Source organism: Scomber japonicus, chromosome 16 (genome assembly GCF_027409825.1).
Source record: "Scomber japonicus isolate fScoJap1 chromosome 16, fScoJap1.pri, whole genome shotgun sequence".
In the NCBI taxonomy this organism is placed as follows: domain Eukaryota; kingdom Metazoa; phylum Chordata; class Actinopteri; order Scombriformes; family Scombridae; genus Scomber; species Scomber japonicus.
Genome location: NC_070593.1, coordinates 25,570,532 through 25,594,231, shown reverse-complemented (window position 1 = coordinate 25,594,231; position 23,700 = coordinate 25,570,532). Strand labels below are relative to the sequence as shown.

The 23,700-nt window shown below is 40.6% G+C and overlaps 2 protein-coding genes across 3 annotated transcripts in view; both read left to right on the top strand.

Annotated features, from left to right (window-relative positions):
- Nucleotides 1-331, top strand: part of myt1lb (myelin transcription factor 1-like, b) — a 49,414-nt gene extending 49,083 nt beyond the window's left edge. The window contains exon 20 of the mRNA XM_053335206.1: nucleotides 191-331. Within this exon, the coding sequence (XP_053191181.1) occupies nucleotides 191-331 (141 nt within the window). The remainder of the gene's footprint in view (nucleotides 1-190) is intronic.
- An 8,554-nt stretch (nucleotides 332-8,885) lies between these two features.
- The window catches only part of LOC128375238 (peroxidasin), a 51,048-nt gene continuing 36,233 nt past the window's right edge, over nucleotides 8,886-23,700 (top strand). For both annotated transcript variants that reach the window (XM_053335534.1, XM_053335533.1), the window contains exons 1-3: nucleotides 8,886-9,070; nucleotides 20,872-20,943; nucleotides 22,962-23,033. In XM_053335534.1, the coding sequence (XP_053191509.1) occupies nucleotides 8,886-9,070; nucleotides 20,872-20,943; nucleotides 22,962-23,033 (329 nt within the window). The remainder of the gene's footprint in view (nucleotides 9,071-20,871; nucleotides 20,944-22,961; nucleotides 23,034-23,700) is intronic.

The window sequence follows — 23,700 nt, the reverse complement described above, 5'->3', positions numbered from 1 at the left end:
TTACCAGCCGATCATTTCTTCAAGTTTTAGTGAGACACTCAACCCAGAAAAATGAATAGAATTGGACATACCAGCACATCTTCCTCTTTGAAATTTCAGATGAGAGGATGTGATGTTTTTTTTATGTGACATCTTTACCTCTGCTTCCCTCTAAATCGCCTACGTGTCGTGTTTCTTTTCGATCCCACAGGAGCCAATAAGCGAGCAGAACTTTGACGCCTACGTGACCACTCTAACGGATATGTACACAAACCAAGACCAGTACCAGAGCCCGGAAAACAAAGTCCTGTTGGAAAATATCAAGCAAGCTGTTCAAGGGATCCAAGTGTAACCATTCAGCAAAGGGAGATTTTTTTTTTGTTCCCCCAGCAGGTGTGGGTGGTGTATCAAAATCCACAGACAAAAAGGCAGTGACGGTTTGGTCTCCTGGGTTCGGTGCAGTAACTTATATAGTGTTATATATTCTAAATTCAATTCTTTCAAAAAAAGAGGTATTATGCTTAGAGAAGACCTCCAGATAATTTTCTTTCTTTTCTTTTTCTTTTTGGGTCTTGCTTTGAGGAAGAACATAAAAAGAGTCAAAACCGCAAAATAGTTTTTGAGGACATTCACATTTTGTACGTTTTCATATGAGCTGACATAGTGTCATGTAATGTTTCTAGCTGCTCATGTATGCACATTTTTAGTGTATATTTCTGAACAGTAAGCTAATGATAACGGAACGCGAGTTCTTTTTATTGCTTGACAACAAAGCATTTTAGATGAAAAAAAAAAAGCTGAACTGGACAGTGGAATAAAAACGAGAACACCACAAGCAAGGAGGAAGCTACTTATATTTTCTCCTCACCGGGTGATTTTGGACTCAATGATTTTAGATGGGTTTTTTTCTCCTCTTTCTTCTTCTTCTACTTCTTCTTCTTCTTCTTCTTCTTGCGTGTAGATTGTTCAAGAGCAAGAACTGGTTTGCGAATCGCTTTATTTTCTGACGATGCTTGAGAAACGTTTGTGTTTTTGTTTTGATGATGAGAAGAAAACAGCTGTAGGTGGGGGCATTTTTAACTGGTGCTGTAAATGAACCTGGAGAGGGTAAACTGACCTGACGTATGTATGAATGTATGTATGAACAGTTATATTGTAAACATCATTACACGGAAACCCGATGGTGGAAGTCCCATTATCTAGGAGAGCCAATTCATTCCTAGACGAACACATCTGTGCGGTGCATGCATGTTCACATGCTCATCCTCAAATAATCTCAAATAGAAATGATGTGTAAAGACAATGACCTATAGAGACCACATTCTAGCCTTTCTAGTATCAAATCCGCTCAATTTCGAGACTCGCGTTGCTAGGATCAAGAAACGTCTCAGCAATATAATAACTAAATCATTTGTTTATAATAGGTACGGGATGCAATCTGCAAAGGAAAAAAAAGGTTGGGTATATGCAATTTCTTGTTTATAAGCATAGTGGGGTAACATGAATCTTTTTAATATAGCCTATGTAAAATATTGATTTTTATACAAATCTTTTAATACAAAAAGTCTTTTTAAAAAAGGAGGAAGGGAACCTGGACATTGAGTTTTAGAAGTGAAAGTATATGAGTTCCACTTTTTTTCTGTACGATTTTGCACAGGGACACCTTCGTTTCCATGTTTTGATGTTCTTACAGGAAATAAAAAAGCAGTACCCGAGAGCCTGAGAGGAGGGTTTCAGAGGGTTTTGTAAAGAGTATTTATAGAGTATGACAGCGGGACTTACAGGGTCACTGTCCCCACTTATGTGCCAGTAGACTATTTGCACTTGTCCTTGAAGATATTATCCTTACGTACGGCAGCGTGCAATTTTTCCAGGTGACCTCTTTGGCACACGATTGGAGCAACCAACTGCTTGGAGCCACTGTAGGTGTGGATTTAGTACCACTGAAAGAGGAAGAACAGGGACTTGAAATCAGAGAAGAGGATGATTATAACCATAGCAGTTATATTGTAGGCTATTATCAAGTGTAAAAACATTAACAATGTTCTTTCATTTTTTGCTATGTTTTAGGAAGATGAAGTTATCCCCCAGCAGCACTTTATATCTAATCACTGTACAAATGATTAAGTAGTCAATCAATTCAAGGTTTTAAAAAAAAGCAGAAGAAAACGAAGGCCAGGTGAAGACAAGACCTTCGAGGGGTGATACAATCCAGCATCACGCCCATATGCCTGACTTGTATGCACCCCTCCATTCTGTTGTTCTAGTTGTTAGCGATCATGTTCAGAATTTGCCTTTTTGAGAGCTAATGCAAAAGGTGCTTGTCATTCACCTGATTGAATCTCATCTATTGTACTTTACTGTCCTCTTTCAGGACTCTACTACCCATCATCCATGACTGCATACGCCTTTTTCCACCGCATCGTGTCTGCAGCTTTTTGCCAATATAGTAATGCTTCAGTAGAGTAATAGCTAGTACCAGTTTTTTAAATTAATTCTCATTATCAGTAAAAATGGAAAAAGGGATTATTAAAGCACAAACCAGCTGCTCATCTGATGTTGGTACATAAATAACAAACCTGAAAAGAGTTATCTGTGACTATCTATAGGGAACACAAAAGGGTTGTCACATATTTAGAATGCTGACTTTTCATATAAATTATTGTGAATTCATCAGAGTTTATTATTTTATTTGAGCCATTTAATTTTGAGATTGATTTCAGTGACCATTAACAAAGACAGGATTTTGTATAAACTATTGTGCTCTCTGTGAAACTGAAGTTTGATTTATTTTTGTACTACACAGCATGGATTTGTTGACATTTTAATTTTGCTATAAATGTGTGAGATCACAAGTTGCTGTGATATTTCATTTATAAATTGTGAACTTTGTACAATTTTTGTCATGCTGGATGTTGACACATCTTACTCTGAATAAAGAAAAAAATGTGTTGCCAGAGGCCTGTAAAAATGACTTCTTTGGACTTTGTGTAACCACAATCTACAGGATTCCTCATTTATTGTTGCAGTGAACTTTTCCAGCAGATGTCAGCAAACCCAAACTCTGCAGGACTGAAATACACCACAGGTATGCCAAAATTACACATTTATAAACTTAAAGTTGCACTGTCTAGAATTTAGTGGCATCTAGCAGAATGGATATGGCAGAAATTGAATATAATATAAATATGTTTTAACTAGTTTTTGAAAATAAGAATACTTGTGTTTTCATTACTTCAGAATGAGCCCTTTATATAGGGAGTGGGTCCTCTTCTGTGGAGCCCACCATGTTTCTATGGAAGCCCAGAACAGACAAACCAAACATTGACTCGAGAGAGTTACACAGTCATTGTGGGTGGCGGGGGCATCATTTGGTTGCAATCTGCAAAATGACCACTAGTTGCCATTAAATCGTACATACTGCACCTTTAACTGATTTGTAATCTCTCCTAATGCTGCCTCTCCCTTTTGACTATTTGACCCTGAAATGATTGTTTTGTTGCTGTTCACCTCAATAGGAAAACCTTTAAACTAAACTACAACTTCACACTTTTTATTCAAATACCTTTGTGTGACCGGCTTCTTAATTAAGATGAAGCTCATTCAAATTGCAATTCAGTCAAGATGCTCATCTTCACGATCGAGCCTTTAAAGAAGGCTACAAGGCCATGCTCCATATTAATCGTTCCATCCCTCATTCCACTACATGTTACCTTAGTACCCACACTAAGTATAATGATCAACTCAATAGTCTTTTGTTAGACACACATATGCATGTCTTTAAAACTGCACCTCCCTGTTTTGTGGCACAAACTTTCTTAAAAAGTTGAAAACATCTTCAAGCCCAAGCTGAGTTTATTCCAGTGATGTCAGACTTTTTCACAGGCTCAACAGTCCTCCCAGTAACTTCCCATATAAAACCAGTGAGGTACTCATTTCCCAGGGCAGTCTAATTATTAGTGCAGAGATACTTTTTTTATTATTTTGATTCTACACTGAAATATTGAATGTGAGGTTAATAGGGTAGACAGTGTAGTTGTATAAAACCTGTTAAATTACTATATAGTATATGGCCATAATTAAAATGAAATTATCACTGGACTAGTCTGTGCCCTTTAGACACTAGGTTACACACTGGACAAACTAATTCTTTAGTTTAATTACATTTTTAAAGTTTTTATGAGTTTTCTTTGTTTATTTGTTCTGTTTTCCCCACAATAATTGTCTGGACTTCTGTGCTGTATTGTAACATGACAGAGTTACTAATGATGTCTTCATCATTTCCAGTCATGAGGTCGTCTCTACTTGTACTCATACTTGGATTAGGTGAGGAGCATACTTAGGAGTCTGAATTTAAGCATAGCTACCTTGTCACTTCTTTTATTTACACTAACACATTTTGGTACTCTGACTATCCCCATTTACTTTCAAGTCATGTCTTCAAATTTAAAGTCCCCCTTTACTCAGACATTTTTCTTCTTGTTCCATCAGTTGGATGTTTGAGCTTCACTGTGCAGAAATATGTATGTGCAGAATTTGACACTAAAAGGCAGTTTTCATATTCATTTGCTGAAAGTGGAAAGTTTCTCTGAGCTCATTGAAAATCTGAGTTAATGGGTGTTCCTATGAGCATTTCCGATGTCAGAGCAAGTTTGGCAGCCAGTCCTGATCCAATATTCAACTTACACAATTGTGATGTGGAAACTTGAAGTCTCCAGTGCACAAACACTGAGAACAAACTTTTTATGTCTAACCCTAACCCTAACCCTTAATACACATCTGCAGGGGATCTCATATTAGGTCAACCTCTTATCAAGCACTTTGAATGTAGTAGTGTAGAGGCAGACAGGGGACGAGGGGATACAGAGTACAGGTACAAAGTATCAAAAGGTATCAAAGGAATCCAACTGAAGACAACAATCAAAGACTCTTTCATCAGGAAGAGTCTTTCATCAGGAAGAGTCTTCAGACTGACTTCTCTGAGGTAAGATCTAGTTTATTATCTTCTCTGTGTATATAGTGCACACCACTAGAGGGTGCCCTTGAACTCATATTCCTTTCCTTTACCACGATGCACATACTCCTCATCTTCTTTCAGCTTCTGGACTGACATTGTTCCGCTTTTAAAGAGGCTTTTTTAAAAAGTTTAAGGTGTAGCTGTCTCCAACCACTATCAGAAAAATCTATCTCACAGTGTACAGCACAGTATTAAGATACACACACATGTATATCTATTGAGATCCATATATCAACAGGTAGGTGCTATCATTTATTGGCTTTGCCCTTTTCCCTTGTCATTTCTTACTGAGTGTCACCTACACTCTGGCTTACCTTGACAAATATCCACAGATCTCTCATTCACAAACTGATACAAGAACATAAGAAGGAGCATTTTGACAGTGGCATCAGTTGTCAAGTCTCAGTTCATCATCATGAACAACATCTAGACAGTCGACATCAAAACTGTCCAAATCAGGGAGAGGTTAAGGAATGAATCTGAAATGTGCACATCACACTGGGGAAGATGTTTCTCAACACATTGAGAGCAGAGAGAAACTCTTCATCTGTGCTGTCAACAATGTGTGTAATATATGAATGTGCTCTGGGAGTGTTTCCTGTCCTCCTCCCAGGCTACAGCTCACAAAGCAGCATCAACTAGCACGCACATAGTGTTATATTGTTCCACATGAACCTCCGGGGCTGCATCTGACAACTCCGCCTGGAGTAGACAAGTATTGTTCTCTATCAGTAATTCATGAATCTGATTCATTCATCAGAATAGCGTTGGCAGTATTATGAATCATTTATCAGTGTGCAAAGATTCCTAAAATATCAACAAACTGTAACTGATTGGCATTGAATATGACTCAATGTTAGATTTAGTTATTATTCAAAGTAAACATGTCTGGAGTGAATCTGTACTTTCTGCAAATATTAACTAGATGACTGGAGAGCAGTAAGTCAACATAATGTGTTGATATATCAGAATATACTGAAACAATGCTTCCCCTGTTGATCAGTACCTCCATTGTGTCATACTGTGGAAAACACTAACAATAGCAGTGGGATAGCATTGTTAGCAGTGGAAATGATAACAATAACACAGCAGCGTGCCAGCAACAAGCACAATGCTACACAATCAGAAACAAGGAGGTGCAATGATACTGAGGAGATTTCCAGATGATTGACCAATCACAAGGCTGCATGTCAGTCTATTTACAGGCAGTGCAGTTTCTGAATGAATCCTTTATATTAGTCAAACTGAAGGTTCTAGGTATACACATATTTATTTTATATAGGAATTTAAAATGACACCTTTTTAAAAGTACAAAATGTCACTTTTTCTAACATGATTCTACAAAATGAATATGAATTGTCTCAAGCCTGTAGAGTTCACTTTGTATTGTATGTATTGATATTGGGTGTTATTACTACATCTACCAGCAGATGTCAGTAAAGCCAAACTAATACTAAAGGAAGGCTGCAATGTGTGACTGATATCATGACTTGATGTTAATGTTACTGCTTATTAAAATAGTTTTGGGATGACAACTGATGTGTTTAAATGTTTAACATCATTATACATGTGTAGTGAGGTATAGTGATAGTCCTCTCTGATTGGTGCACCAGTTAGGCCGTATACTGCACGCACACCTGTGATTAATCCAAATGGTAATTAGCCCTCCAGTCATAACTTAAGAGTAAGCACAGCTGGCATAATTAGTCAAGAGAAAGGTAGGTTCAAGTACTTTTGGGACATAACAAAAACATATAGCCTACAGCGGGGAGCCTGCCTTCACCAGGGGCCCTGGTCTCTGCCAGGGGCCCTCCAAACTAACTGAATGTGTAAAAGCTTCCTTTGCGTTCCTTTCTTCATTTTTGTCATACCGTTTTAAGATCCACCACCTAAAGGCAGCTTTCACAGCAGACATTTTCAACATGTCAGGACAAGCACAGGTCTAATTATTAATATCATTAATAGCTGGATTACATGTACAGTGAGTATGCCAGTTGGTGGACTCTGATATTGTGCTTGCTGGCTCACTAGCACAGCCTGCTTTAACTAGTGAACTGTAACTGAACCCTTGTTTACTGTAAAGTAAATAGACCTATATGTGGGAGTACTTCAATATTTTCATTCCATGCTCGCCTACTTACTTCTACCTCACTGAATTTTAAAGCAAATACATTTTTACTCCTCTTTGACAGCTTATGACATTCAAGACATAATATTATCTGCATGCATATACAGTAGTAGGCCTATATATCATATATTGTATAGACTAGCAATTTTAACTGAAGTTGACTCCACTCTCACCATGTCCAACATTAATACTGCTTACACATGAATGCACCAGTATTCTAAAAACTCAGCAATATTCACATAAAACAGGTACTTTTACTTTGATAGCATCATCCTACTTGAAACTTTGCTAGTGATGCTTTCATACTTTAAAGTAAAGTAAGATTTTGAATTCATTTTCTTGTGATGGAACAGGCTTTTTTCAGTGTGCTATTTTGCACAAGTGAGGGAGCTCAATTATTTCACCATTGTACGGACCCCTAAATGCTACTTACTCACTGTTACCTGTGATTGCCTATAAGTCAAAATGTCTTAAATGTCAGAGTAATGAGGACATTTAGGGATTTAATGTCTCCTAGCAACACTTGTGTTAACATAACACATTTTGGGATTATGACAAAACTGCTAATGAGCTACCAAGTTATCCAGGGGGTGTTATAGCATTTTTTGATTATCTACAGTGAGTTTTATAAATAACATTTATGAACAGCTGAGGACAAATAAGATGCTAATTGTGGTCTAATTGAATGACACCATGTTGAGTAATAATACATTCATTCCACTAGATTCAATCCCTCATCTGTAATGCCCATCGGTCTCTCTCTCTCTCTCTCTCTCTCTCTCTCTCTCTCTCTCTCTCTCGCTCTCTCTCTCTGTGTGTGTGTGTGTGTGTGTGTGTGTGTGTGTGTGGTCTGTCTTAAGACCAGTTAATTAGGGACAGCTTGTCCAAATGGGGACAAAAGCTGTGTCCCTAAGTAGAAAAAAAGCAGATTTTTGGGGTCAGTGGTTAAGTTAAAGGAAGGTAGTGGTGATGGTTAGTGTTAGGGGAAGTCTTCAGGAAATGAATGTGAGTCTATGTAATGTCTGTCTCTGGCTCTACTAGCATGGGAATAAGATGTTTATATTACATAAACAAAGTAAAATAAAAACAATAAAAAATGTACATAAATGTAAGAACTATGATTTACTTGTTATATATGCGAAATACAGGCTACATACAGATAAGTGGTTGAAGTTATGGTTAGATTAAGGTTAGGATTATGTTAAATTTAGTTTCAGGCAAGTTGTGGTGATGGTTAGTGTTAGTGTTAGTGAGTAAGTCTTCAGGTAATGAATGTGGGTCTGATATGTGTATGTGTGTCTCTGTCTTTGACTTTACTGGCCTAGGGAAAGACATTTAGATTACTAAAACAAGTGTGACATGTAAAAAAAAATGCACATAGCAATAGCTGTGATTTAGTTGTAAGAAGTGTAAAAAAAAAAAAAAAAAAAAAAAATGTAGACTTGTAGTTAAAACATATATAACTACAAATAATTGAGACCCATACAAACAGTGTAACATTATTATTTTGTAATGGATACACTTGAAGATAGTTTAGATAGATAGATTACTTGTGTATTAGTTGTGTATTAGTATTAGTACAGTAAGTATCTGTCTCTCTCTGTCTCTCTCCTTCTGTGCTCTCGTGCGTGCGCTCGTGCGTTCCTCTCTCTCTCTCTCTCTCTCTCTCTCTCTCTCTCTCTCCCGGTCTCTGTGCCGCGCGCTGTTAGTGTGAGAGAGGAGCAGCTGGCGGTCTGTGCTCTGCTCGGCTCACTGCTAGCAATGGCGCTGCGGGCTGGCCAGCTCTTTCCTCCGTGTCTAGTCGCGGTGGCTTTGTTATTACTCGCTAGCGGACCACAGTTTGGACTTTGTTGTCCGAGTCGCTGTTTATGCTTCCGAACCACCGTGAGATGTATGCACCTCAACCTGGAAACCGTACCAGCAGTCTCTCCTCAGACTACCATTCTGTAAGTAGCTTTTTTTTCTCTCCCCCTTAAATCTAACGGGAACTAACCCTGTGGGCACAGCAGAGGGAATGCAATGAATGCTCAAAGCACTGTGTCTCTCTCTAAACTTCTAGCCTCTGCTAAACTTCTACTCATTCATACCATTCGCGTTAATAAAATAATAATAATAATAATAAGTCACACAACTTTTTTTTCCTTTCTTTCTTTTTTTGTTGTTGTATTTATGCCGCTCACTGAAGTTGAAATGAAAACAAAGGCTGGTTGAGATAGTGGAGTCCTTGTTATTACACACTGTCTCAGGACCTTTTTTCAACAAGTCGTGACACCTGCCAATGAGTTCAGCTGTTGGCTGCAGAGGTTAATGAACAGGGCTTTCTAGGGTCACACAGCTGGTGAAGTGAGCCGCGAGCAATGTGGAAGAGGTTAGGCTCTTCAGTTAGCTCCACACACTGCATTCAGACTCCTAATGTGATGGAAATGCATTGTTATACTTCCAAATAGATTGGATCTGAATGTCACTGGGTGTGTTGTGTTATGTCATGTTTTGGAGGAACATTTTCTTTTTCTTTTTTTTTTTTTTACAATGGATTTTTATTGTGATAGAGGCATGATGAGGGCAGATTCTTGACTTGCTTCCTTCCCTTACGTCAGAAAAAGGTATCATTGTGTTTTGTTTCCATGTTTGACTTCTGAGATGAAAGGAAGGAAATACTTGTTACTTGACAGTCACTTGTGAGTGTGTCCTGGATGGCAGGAGCTCTCTGTCTCAGTTAAACAACCCCCCCCTCGCCACACCACCACCCTTTTTTTTCTTCTTCTTTGATACATGGCCACAACGCTCCAAGCTCCTTCCCAAATATGTCCCATTCTTTTTCTGTAATTGGCTGCTGCAGATCTTGTTGTGCATTTCAGTCCAATAATGCATGGACCTATAAATAGCTTCATTCAGCCTGTGAGTACAGAGGAAGGAAGGGGGGGGGGGGCAAAGGGGGCAACTCAGCCAGCCTGAACCACACCAGCCACTGCAGCATACTGCACAATTAGCCTCCCAACATCTGGGGTCAACCCACAAGCTTGGGTGCAGCCCTGCACAGCCCAGCCCAGCACCATATACCCCCCCCCCCCCCCAAAAAAAAAACAGGAGAGATGAAAGTATCACCCTTCACCACAGCAATGAAAGGATTGTTTAGGTTATTTTCTGTAGGATGTGTCTAAATGTGTTTCAGGGCCGATCAGAGCAGGAGAACATGCAGGCGAGCTTTGAAGCTGCAGCCACTTGTCGCCTTTTCCTCCCCGCTCCGCTCCTCTCCTCTCCGCTCGGCCGTCATGTCAGGACATGAACCACCCAGCTCCTTACTTCAGCCTTCCCCTCTTTAAGGCCTGTATTAAAAACGTTGGACTAAATACTGCCAGTCCTCCTCACTGGCAATAACACCAAACTCGAGTTCACCCAGGCAACTGCTGATCAAATTAAGCCTCATAACATGGCAGTCAGAGCGGATTCAGCTCGCCCTCTAACACAGAAGCTCTGTGTGGAAGAGAAACAGAGTCCACAACTTCTCAATCTAAAGTCTTCTTTTTTGGACTCTTTCTTGCTTTAAAGACAGCTAAATATGTGTGAATATAGGTATTGCATTCATCAAATCAGCTGGCAGGATTCCACACTCCTATAATTGGGCTTCTTAGGATATAAAAATCATATTATAAGACATTACTTCACTTATTTCTCTATTTACTGGCATGTTATTACAGATATATTCTTGCTTGCATGATTCATACGTGATTAAATGATATTTATTATCAAGTTTATCCTTAATATACTTTATTTGAGCATTAGGGACAGCATTAGGGTTTTTTTCCAGGCTGGACTCACACAAGCAGAGCTGTTGCTTATCTTTGTTATGTCTATTGGATTTTTCAAGCAGCAATAAAGACATTTTTCCCTCCTTGAGCTGAGATGATGGATGACTCACCATAGATTTGTACAGGCTGGGAAACCTCTGAGTCATGTGTTTGTATCCATAACATTTCAATCAATGTAAGCATCTGTATGTTTGATGAAGACATACTTTGCGTCTTTGACTTCTCCAAAGTCAGAACATCTCTTCCTCTCTCTGTCGTTCCTCCGGTCGCTGCAGCAGAGAATCAAAAGTCTTGGCTCAGAGGTTAAAACTGCACATGGGCTCCGTGCCAAGAGCTTTTCTACATGACACTTGGACCAAGGAACATTTACTTTTTTTTTTTTTTCCCCCCTCAGGTTTTTTTTTTTGGCCTACATTTGTTTTTCAGCTGTTTTCTCTGAGGACTTTCTGTTTGAGGCATGATAGTAAATTATGTTTCCTCTCTGTAATGACACCGCTGCTGCATATCTTCTTCTCAGGGATCCGCTGGAGTTTTTGGAGAAATGATGACTTTTTCACGCGCCATTCTTCCTACATCACATTGGTACTGGCTGTTCATAGCGCTCTTTGTATGACCTGCAGTATTAAAGCTCGCTGGTGGAACAGATGTGCCATAATTGGACATTTTTGCAGTAATTCATTTAAGTCATTTTTTTAAACAGAAATGCCACTCTTCTCTAGTTCCAGCATCAATGTGAGCATTGGCTGCTTTTTATATCACTGTAAACTGAATATAGTTGAGTTTTGGAGTGGTGATCAGATGAAATTAGATATTCGATGATGTCACATGGGACGTTTTTCTATATTTTCTGACATATTTTCTGAAATCAATCTGCACAATAATCAATCACAGGCCTGCCACAATAATTATAGACTTATCATACAATAACTTAATTACTAACATCATCATGTCTATATATGGACTTGAGCATTAGTTGCAGCTTTAGTCTTGTTTTTAAGATGCTTGAGTGTGACATTATGTCATATAACTGTACAGATGTTATATTATATGTACAGCATGTGCCTGCACAGCTGCAAACAGCGCAACTCTGTTAATGCATTACTTTATAAAGTGGCTTGTTGTTGTCTTTCATTGCTCATGATTCAAGCTTAATGCTTGTATTTCAGCTGTGTGCTGCAATTCAGTTGCTTTCTATTATACTGTGATGAATGAGGTTCTTAAGCACTTATTATAAACTATTTTGAAATTGTGTACTTCACTGAAGCTTGCAGACAGTTTGAAAGATGCCGGTGTGTGTGTGTGTGTGTGTGTGTGTGTGTGTGTGTGAGGCTGTCAGTGAAGTAGCAGAGTATCCAGATAACAAGTAGAATCTGGTGTTTAAAGGTGGGGGGGGGCAGGTCAGCCGGTGAGTCAGGTCACAGTGTCACTAGGCTGTCACTCATTTCTGTACACCCCCCCCTCAGCCAGCCCCCTTCCTCTATCCTGTCTGAATGTCTTAACATGGTTTACCCCTCACCCCTCGCACCCACTGCACTGCCCCACCACTACAGCAGCAGCAGCAGCGGCAGTGGCCCCCTCTGACTGAGTGACAGTGTGAAGCGAGTCAGGGAGGGAAAGTGGAGTTCCATTGTGTGGAATTTGCTGCAGTCAGGCTTTGTGAGGCGCTCAGTCTCTGCAGCATTATGGAATGCAAAGCCAGAAATCCCCGAAGCTTTGCTCATTTGCACAGGGAGATTGGGCCCAAGATAGTTGTTGAAAGGAACTCTGCTGGCCCCCTTCCTGTGCTGTGCCCATCCAAAGCAGGACAGCTGCTGAAGTTTTTTTTTTTTTTTTTAGGGGGGGGACACTGTTTCACATTTCTGTTCAATTAGTTCCTGAAAATCTCTTGAATAAATTGTGGTTATTATAAAAAGCTGGGTCTTATTTTACTTGTCATGTTGGCAGTAGACTGATGAAATGACTGCTCTGTAGAATTAGGTGTACAGCCAGTTTTCAGGGTTCTTCACACAGAGCCAACACGACTTCTAACAAATTAACTCAGAAAATCACATGAAGCACATATTTAGAGCACAGTGACACTGATTAAAATAAGTCTTAGTTGAATCTTTCTTTCTGCTTTGCCAGCAGCTGCCCTTTTATTGTCTGATTTAATATCCATAAAGCCCTTTGTAAAGCTTCTCTTCCATTTATAGAAGTCACACAAACTATCAGCTATAAAAAAAACCCAAACTGTAATATTCCGGATGTTTTCAGCTGCTTCAGTATCTCTCACTTTTTGGCCTGAATTGTGGAATTCAATAACAAGAAGTAACAAGCGCCACGCTAGCGGCTCTGAACTGAGGCACAGTAGTGCTTTGACTTGAAATCACAGCTGTATTTAAAGAGCTTGATGCATTGCTGCCACTCAGCTCAGCTGCCAATTTGTCCCACAGTTTGTGTCCACCAGCAGTGACCCCCCCCCCCCCCCCCCCTCACAACTCACATCCCTCATAGACCAGCAGCTTTGTATTATGGACTTTTAATCCATGAAGGTTTTAGATATGTTAAATGTGTACAGAGTCTACTTATTTTTTAATGTGCATGATGTCATCCCTTTAATGTAAAGTCTCTGTGTGGAGCTAGAGAACACCTCAACCAAGAAAGCTTTATCTTTTATGTGCTTTAATTCAAGTTAATTGGCACAATTGTAACTATAGCAACATGCTGCTGTTGAGTAGAAGTTATCGTCTTAGTTTAAGGTGTTAGCGTTTGCTTATTAGCTAACTGTGATGAATCCTCTGGGCAACATGGGTACACCTGTCATGATAACGACCTTTTATTGGATGATATATTGTCTCAGAAATAATCGCGATAATTTATATTATTGTAATTTGAAGATCATTTTATACCACTGATGTAATGATTATATAATAGCATAATAATGCATGGGGGTGGGATTGGAAAGTGGGGGCTTCACTTCTATAAAAACACAGACTGTCATTATGGGCCAGAGTTATTTACCTTTAATTCCATATAAGCAGTGATGAGGTCAAAATATGATCAAGGTAATGTCCATGTATCATATGATAAGTCCATATATAGACATGATGATGTTTATCATTAAGTTATTGTATGATAAGTGGATAATTATAGTGGCAGGCCTACATGGATGTCTGTACCATATTTCATGACTATTCCAGCTTACAGTTGTTGAGTTATTTTAATGTCTGGATCAAAGTGTTGGACTGACCTTAGAGCTATGCTGCTTACATGGTGAATGAATGGGAGTGCAGTCCACTAATGACAGCACTCAAGAGCATTTAAGGTCACAATGACCTGTTACAGTCTGTGATATGAACTGAAGGAGACAGTAGACCAACAGCTAGTACAGCAAGCTAAAGAGACTGTTGTGTCTATATGACACTGTAGTATAGACAAGATTAGATAAGAGTTACGTAACTGTTACTGTGGTCAGACAGATAAACAGATAAAACTATGAACTATGAAAAGGCTCAAGATGACAATAAGTTGCTCATGTTTGATGGTGTCTGACATATGGAGCTATATTCTGTTCTGTTCTGTTGTTAGGCACATAGAGGTTGGTTTGTCCATAGTAACGTGCCTAATCCTGAATTCATCATCATGAATCTACCATGTCCGGTCACTGATCATTCACAGCTGGGATGAGACAATGGTGAAGGAAATCTTACACGACAGCTTAATGATCAATAGTTCCACTGATTGTTACCAAAGTCATGTGTACTGTATTTGCACTGTGCCTCCAAGCTCTCTTTGGTCAGCTTTCTGTTGTAATAGTGGCTTCTCTCTAACTTGCCACCTAAAATAGACCGGATCTTACTTAGCTCTTAACAATGCGTTCCCCTTGTATTCATTTCATTTGTATGACTCTCTTCTGGCTCCGTAGGAACTTTCTGATAGGCTCTCGTCGTGCACCAGCGCTCCCTTGACAAGAAACAAATCCTTGTCATTTTTTTTTTTCGAACACAGGATGTGTTTCAGTAGAGAAGCACCGCAGCCATGTTTGGAGATCCTGGTTCACTGTTCACTCCAACCGAGTGAGAAGCCAGCCATGTTCTTGTTTAACTAAGAATGACTCACGCGCGTTTGAGAGTCCTTGGCAAGCCCACTTGGGCATGTGTCACAAAGCCAAGCGACTCTTCAGACTACAGAGAGATATAGAGAGAGGAAGATAGAAGGAGAGAGAGAGGAGAGGTCCACACATGGCACTCAGATGCGAGCAGAATTGGGCAGAGGCCAGCTTCACTCGTCGTCCTGACTCAGACAAGAATTTACAGAAACCTCTTCTGAAATTTTTCCCTCGAAGCTATAGTCCACATTTGCAGAGCTCAGCATCATATGATCTCTGTTTGCCTTGTGAATACTCAGGACCCTTCACACTATACGCATGCTAAATGCCACGGTCACACACACATGCACACCAGTGGAAGTTGGCAGATGTGCTTCTTTTCCCCCCTCATTAGCGTTGTGAGGGTGGTTAATTATTTAGCAAGTGCACACATTGATTATTGCACGTGTATTTGCGCCGCCTTCTCTTTCTAATGCAGAGATTGGCCATATTAGTCTTATTCACACCATTGCGTGCAAGGTTTGGTGGACACATGTTGTTGTTGAGAGAATGTTCTGCATCTGTTCACTGCTCTATCTGCTTTTACAGGTGGAACTGTGCACAGATTCACTCATTTCTGTAGCTTTTCCAGTTCCAGTCTCCAGCTTTCTCCTCACTATCATCACAGTGTTGTTGTTAGATGGTCAGAGGGAGTTCAGAGCACCTGTGTGGCTAACTAACAAAATGCCAAAAACTGAAAACATATAAAGCAGTGAATAATTAAATAGACCAGACACAAGATAAATATCTGCAGATTTTAAAATCACAGGCCAGTAACCACAGAAGGAAATGTCAGAAGCTTGGCAGTGCCACACAGAGCTGTGGCTCCTGCCTGTTGCTCTACAGCACCATTTAATCATTTTACAGGCTTTACTGTCCTGCCAAGAATAAGATCCTCATAAAACAGCGAATCACTTCAGTTATTTTAAAATCCAATTTAACTCAATCATTAAATGAACTAATATTACACTGACTATTGGCAGCTTTAATTCAGGCATGCTAGTAATTATTTTGGCCTCTAATATTATGAATTGATTAACCTGTTGTCCAAGTCTCATGTCTGTTGGAATAAAGTCTTGGTGGGAAAGTTTATTATGGAAGCCAGTAGACACATGAGGGATGGAGTTGTTATCACGCAGGCCATTTGCTTAGAGGAATGAACTGGATAGGTTACATACTGGATACAGTGACAGCAATAACAGCATCAGGTCTCCTGCTGTTGTCATCATGACATCATTGTATCAGTGTCAGTGTGTGTCAAATCTCTGAGGGCTCACATGGTTGACAGAAGACTTTTACAAGGTCTACAAAGTAATGAGGCCTTGGGGGAAAACATTCACCTTTGAGTTCAACATACTATTGAAATATGAAATCGGAGGCATTAAATGAAGGCCTCCCAATGCTTTTAGGAGGTGAACTTGTTTTTATGTTTTCCATAATGCCATTGCATGCTGTTTTGTCTTCACTTCAGTCTGTACTGAGCTCAGTTGCTGTGAATACTGAGCATGATGACTGTAAAATGTGATTTTATTGTACTAAATGTGTCAATCCCTCGAGTAGAGGAGAGGAGAGCGTAGGTGAATATAGTACAGCAGAGCAGAGTAAAGTAGAGCAGAGCACAGTAGAGCAGAGCACAGTAGAGCAGAGCACAGTAGAGCAGAGTAAAGTAGAGCAGAGCACAGTAGAGCAGAGTAAAGTAGAGCACAGGAGAGCAGAGCACTGTAGAGCAGAGTAGAGCAGAGCACAGTAGAGCAGATTAGAGTAGAGCACAGGAGAGCAGAGCACAGTAGAGTAGAGTAGAGCAGAGCACAGTAGAGCAAAGTTAAGTAGAGCAGAGCACAGTAGAGCAGAGCACAGAAGAGCAGAGCACAGTAGAGCAGAGTAAAGTAGAATAGAGCACAGTAGAGCAGAGCACAGTAGAGCAGAGTAGAGCACAGTAGAGCAGAGCACAGTAGAGCAGATTAGAGTAGAGCACAGGAGAGCAGAGCACAGTAGAGTAGAGTAGAGCAGAGCACAGTAGAGCAAAGTTAAGTAGAGCAGAGCACAGTAGAGCAGAGCACAGTAGAGCAGAGCACAGTAGAGCAGAGTAAAGTAGAATAGAGCACAGTAGAGCAGAGCACAGAAGAGCAGAGCACAGTAGAGCAGAGTAAAGTAGAATAGAGCGCAGTAGAGCAGAGCACAGTAGAGTAGAGCACAGTAGAGTAGAGCACAGTAGAACAGAATAAAGTAGAATAGAGCACAGTAGAGCAGAGTGAAGTAAAGCAGAGCACAGTAGAGCAGAGTCTAGCACAGTAGAGTTAGATGTTACTAGTAATGCATGGAGCAGTCAGTAGTGTAATGGAGCAGACTAACAGAGTGTCCCTGACTCACCCCTGTGCACTCACTGGACCTGCACTTTCATCTCAGACACAGTGTGCCCAAAACACTGCAGGCAGATTGTTAGCATTGTCTCCTCTAAATAGGTCATACTAATTATCTTTGGAGAAACGTAAGGCTTGAGTTTAGTTTATGCCAAAGAGATGCAGTGCAAACAAAGGACCATCATGGTAAAAATCATGTATAAAAAACCAAAACCAAAACAAAACTCTTTAAGTCCTTTTATCGACTATTTTTTAATTAAAAGCAATCATTTTCTTCCTTCTTATCAGCATGGCATGTTACATTACGCGCCCACCATCCTGTGTGGATAAATGACACATGTCTTTGTTTTCAAAAAATAGGGGGAAAAAAGAAATTAAATGATCTTTTGTTCCACGCTCACAGTATCAGTGCTATTGTTGTCAGATTCCCATGGCTCCCTCATTAGTGAAGCCAGAGAAGCTGTTCACTTTTCAGAGCTTTTTGTTTAGACTAAAACTTAGACCGGTCTGTCAGCCCCTCCGCAGGGTTGTCCGCCTCACTGTTTTATAATTCCCTCTGGCACGCCGCCATCAAAACACATTAATGGGAGTTAAAAGACTTGGTTTAATAAGTCCTGGAACAAATACCATAAAACATTCAGCGGCCTGTGCTCGTTTTTTGATGACAACATCCCAGCAGTGTCCGGTCCCTCTATGAACTATTTGCTGAAGAATGTCTGTACTTTATGGACTGACTCCTCCCCAGCTTTTTTCTTTTTTTCTTCTCCTTCTTCTTCTTCTTGGACGATAAATCATTCAAAAAGCAGATTTATGGAGCGTCTCCTCTGACTAATTCTCATTACTTCCTGTTTAATTGTTGTGAGCTCTGCTACTAGTGTGGGATTAGTGCAGATCATATTCTCTGGGTTATGATGGATGAGGGGGGGTCAGAGGGTTCTGGCACACACACACACACACACACACACACACACACACACACACACACTCACTCACACAGTTTTTATTAACTTGATCCGAACACAACACAGTCACTCACACAAACACACACACCCTACTCTTCAAGTCTCACTCACTGCAAGCGCGATAGCACTCGCAGCATACAGTAATATCAGCATGATGATGTCATCAGCGCCAATACTTCCAGTTCACTGTGGTCAGCTGAGCCGCGCCTCCTCCTCCTCCTCCTTCATCAACAGCTGATCAGCTTTAAACACACACCCACCATACGCATACCACTGCCACACACAACACAGTGCTTGACCTTATTTAGCCTTCTCTATTAAGAAAAACACACACACGCACACACACACAAAAAAAAAATAACACACTCACATTCATCCACTCGGCTCAGGGTAAATTATCGTGAGTGTGCGCCGTTTGAGATCAAGATAAAGCCTCATCATCCTTCCACTTCCCCTCAGCGTGGAATCATTGCCATCGAATCATTGCTCTCATGCCTGCACTGTCACATGGGTGCTGCTTGAACCGGCACGTAGGCTGCTTCGCCTCCCCTTTACTCCCCCCGTCGCCTCCCCTTTAGAGCCAGAGGCAGGTATGCAGGAAGGACAGCCCCTGCCTCAGCACGCCTGCACTCTGCACCCTGGGCCCGGTGCCTGGAGAGAGAGAGAGATGTTTTCCCCTAAGGGTACTGCACCCATTCAGATCCCTATTCTTCTCATAAAAAAGACCCTCAGCTCCTTTTTTTCAGCGTCATCTCGACATTAATGAGGTTTTCTCACCTGCTCGAGGGGACGCCAGAAACAACAGCATCATCACGGCCGAAGGACACACACACACAAAAAAAGAATCTCTTTTTGAATGGATGGCACCAGCTTACAGCCTATATGAAAGGAAGTCAGCATATGAAAAAGCAAGACTGGCTCTGATTGGATCCACATGTGAGGGCTTTTATAGAGCGAGTGACCCATAAACATTTCACTGGCTATGAAATCAGTTGATTTTTGTTATTTGACCCACTTTTCTTTTTTTTTTAGAAATATAAGAAGACAAAACTGAAGAATGTATTGCTTTATGGCTCTTTGGATGTGGTGCATAAAAAGGGGGAAATAGACAACATGAATGCAGCAACTGAATTCAATCTGCATGCTTGAGATGAACTTCACAGCATGGGAGTTTGTATTAGATATCACTGAATAGAAAAGGACTAATGTTTTAAGATTCTGGCGCGTCGACAGTTTTGCATAATCAGAGGGGTACGTTACGTCTGTGTGACCCAGTCTCACATTATTTACTTTGTAAGGTCAATGGTTGAGAAGAATGCTGGTAGAGAGTGCAAACTGTTACCGGGGGAGTTGAGCTTTCTAGAAAGAGTAGAGGGGGCGGGGGGGTGGAGAGGTTGATGTAGTTCTTCCTCTCCCTCAGCGCAGTGCAGCGGTAAATCTACTTTGCGGTTCCACCCCACAACGCTCTCTTCAAAGTCTTCATCAACGTCTTTGTCCGGAGGTGTTTTTCAAGCAGGCTTTTCTCCCACAATACCATGCTGGGTTAAATAATACTCATGTTGTTGATTAAAGATTAAAGCACCAGTAAAGGCTCTAAATGAGTGTGGAGTGTGAATGATTTTAGGAATAGTGGGGCCTCTCTTATGAATGACTGGTTCCCATGGATGTATTATAAGAGCTGGATACTGGACTAAAATTGGCGCCCATTCATTCCTATGAGATTTGGCTCAGCTGTGTACATACACCAAAAAAAAGAGGGTAGACCCACAGACTTTACATTGTTATGATATCATGTACATTTAAATGTCTGTGGAGAAAATTATTTTTGGGCTGCAAGGGAATTTTTCCAATATTGTGCAATACAACAAGTGACCACTGGGAAAAATCAGCACCCTATCCAGCTGTTATTCTGCATCCGTGCTGGTTCCACTTACAGAGTTGATCTTGTAAAAATACATTAAGGTAATAGCTCAAGCTGAAGGTCCTCAAACATAACATCTCGTCTCTATGTGGATGGTAATGTCACACAAGGTTACCAATGATTTCACCTTCACATGGCTAATAGCAGCATTACAGTCTTTAGCCTGTCACTTTAATGGCACTACGTTAAGTCATTTGCTGTTAGTCCAGGAGTGCAGGAGTGATTACTGTCACACCTTTATCATCTCACAGTCTCTTTTTAAAGGAGAAAGTGAAGGGAAGGAGGGAGTACGGAGGAGAGAGAGAGCGAGAGATGCTGAAACCTGCTGACTGGCCTTGTGATTATTATCTTTGGGGCAAGTGTTATATAAATCTACCCTCATGATTAAAGCTTGACAAAAGGCATTCTTGCGAGATGAGTAATGTGTTCAATTATCCCAGAGGATTATTATTACATGAAGGCTCCGCCGTGCAACTTGAGTTCATGCAGATGTGCGTCGCCTGGTAACTACACATTAAGATACCTTCCATTGATGTACTTATAATATATCCTTTCTTTCTGCTCCACAGAGACCTGAGGTTCAACAAAGTCAAGGATTTACAACCTGGTTCCTTTAGGCGATTAAAGAACCTCAACACACTGTAAGTCTTTGTCTCCACTCTATGAACTTGAAACATTATGAGATCGTTCCAAATGAATATGCAGGTACAAGGTGGTGAAAGAGCGATATCAACATGCAGGTAAGAACATTCAAGACTGCCGCCGAGGAGTTAATCAAGCCCATTTCCTTAAAAACAGCGCTCCCGCATGAATGATTGTCACTTCCCTAGAAAGCCCTGTTGTATTCCACACACACACACACACACACACACACACATGAACACACACACGCGGGCAAATTCTTGCTCTGTTCTCGCTGCGGTTTCACACATGTAGGTCAGCTCGTAATCTGTGAGGAATTTATTTTTCCACTTCCACTCACAGGGCTATTTATCATATGTCCAGCCTGCTAGATGGTGCAATGCTAAGCTAATAAAGTAGAAATGTTCCAGGTTTTTTTTTTTTCTTCGTCTTCTTCGTGGGGCGATGTATTAGTTTAACAGTTTCTCTGATCATGTCTCCATTTTTTTCTATGCCCACACTGTCAGACTGTTCAGCTGATTGCAATAATAAATCAAACACACCTCACCTTTCTCAAATATTTGCATTAGCGAGACGCTTTCTCATTCCCGCTCTTCACGCTGAGGAGGAAGGTGGAGATATGCAAAGAAGGAGAGTTAGCACGAAGCCGGCTAGATTCTCCATCCAGTCGTATGTATCCACGCTGGTTAATAATCATGAGAATAAGCTCGGGGCACAGACATCGTGGCTTAGATTGCATTTCAAAGTGAAGAAAAGTCCCTTAAGGCGGGAAGAAAATCCCAGCTTTTCCTATCAGCCGGCCAGCCATGAGGCACTGCTGAGGCTTTATATCCTGAACAGCTCTTTATGGTTTCAGGCTCCAGTTGCACAGACTGAACAATAACACACATACTAAAGTATATCAGTCTTTGAACTACGCAGACATGTCCAATATTGCTGTCGCACAGACACAAATATTTTTGTTATGTCCGTGCGGAGATGAGAGGAAGAGCCGTTTGTCTTCTCCGGAACGAGCCGCAGATAAACTGTCACTTTTTTGTTTTTTAACTTATGTACAATCAAAAGCTAAAGTACTTGTTTTGATCAGCGAGATAAAGAGGAAACAAAGAGGAAACATCACAAATCAAATCAAACTTTAAATCACAGCCCCAAACAAAACTTAAGATAAGATAAGATCTTTGGGAAATTTGTCTTGGACCAGAAGTGCTACTCAGAGCTGCAGTCAAGCAATACATGACGATACAAGAGAGTGGAAATAATACAAAACTGAGAAAGTACAAAAAAGTGTTGCACACAAGCTGCAATCACACAATGCATTACATTCAAAACTCTGCAGCTCTGCTATGAACCACAACCAAGAGCAGAGAACACATCATAGTCCACTTTTAGCTGCTCTGCACCAGCTTCCTGTAACCTTCAGAATGGACTGTAAGGTCCTCTTCCTCACATACAAAGCCATTAATGGGCAAGGACCAAAGTTACATGGCTAACTCCCTTGTTAAGTATTTGCCTTCAAGAACACTGCCATCATCTGCTGCTGGTTTATTGGAGGTTTCACAGCAACAGAAAGAAAATCAGGGATGCAGCCTTCATCAATGAAGCCCTGAAGCTATGGAAACACCCTATAGATAGATATCAGGGCTTTTAAAAGAAAGCTAAAAACTTCTTCATCTTCACACTGATGCACTGATGAACCTCTTTTAAAATGTTTGTATTTTACTTGATTCTTTATATATTCGATTTACTCTGTTTTGGCTACTTTTACTTATTTGACTATTATTACTATTTTTATTTTCCATCTTATATGACATACATGTTTTTATGTCCTTTTAATGTGAAGCACTTGGTGCATATCATTTATTTTGTTGTAAAACACTTGAATATTATGTTAGGAACTCCTTCAGAGTCCTCTTGTGTTAATATCCACAGCATCATCCACTTAGAAATAACCAGGAACAAGCAGACTGTTTATAATAACCTCATAATAACCTCACAATAACCTGTGTGTTCTTCACAGCCTCCTCAACAACAATCATATACGAAGGATCCCCAGGGGGGCGTTTGAAGACCTGGAAAACCTCAAATATCTGTAAGTATCACCTTATGAGGTCAAGAGATAGATTCTCAGACAGAGCGGTGCTGTGTTCATCCTGTGTGTGGTCGCTTTCTATTTACTCAACAGAAGAAGAAGCGTGATAACATGAAAAAGAAAATAGGCAGCAGACATATTGACTGTAAAAGTGGAAGACAGCCGACGGTGCTTACTTGCTGAGTCAGTAAAATAGGAGGAGTTGGGTTTACGGAAAACGCATCAATGAGAAGCCTCCCTTCGTCTGGTCCTTTGTACTTATGTGTCTGGAAGTCCTGACCTGGAGGCACGGGGAGAGGTGATTTGAAGGCGTGCGGAGCTTCAGGGTATGTTAGTGTTAGTCACCTGACCTCGACATCATCTCACCCCCCCCCCCCCCCCCCCCCACACTCAGTGAATACAGCAAAACTTCCGATTTAGTGTGTAGTGTACATGGTGTTTAATGTTGTGTCCAGCTGTCTGCAGTAAGCTGACACAGCAAATTATACATCAGTGAGAACTACTGATAAAGGCCTGTGTGTCTGAGGAAGAGTATCACTGTCCAGCCGGTGTGTCGGACACGCTCTGCACACTTGATACAGGATCATACATATCAGCTCCACTCATCGAGGCACAGAGAAGAGAGGATAAAGGGATGTACCGCTTTTTTGTTTTTTTTTCACATACA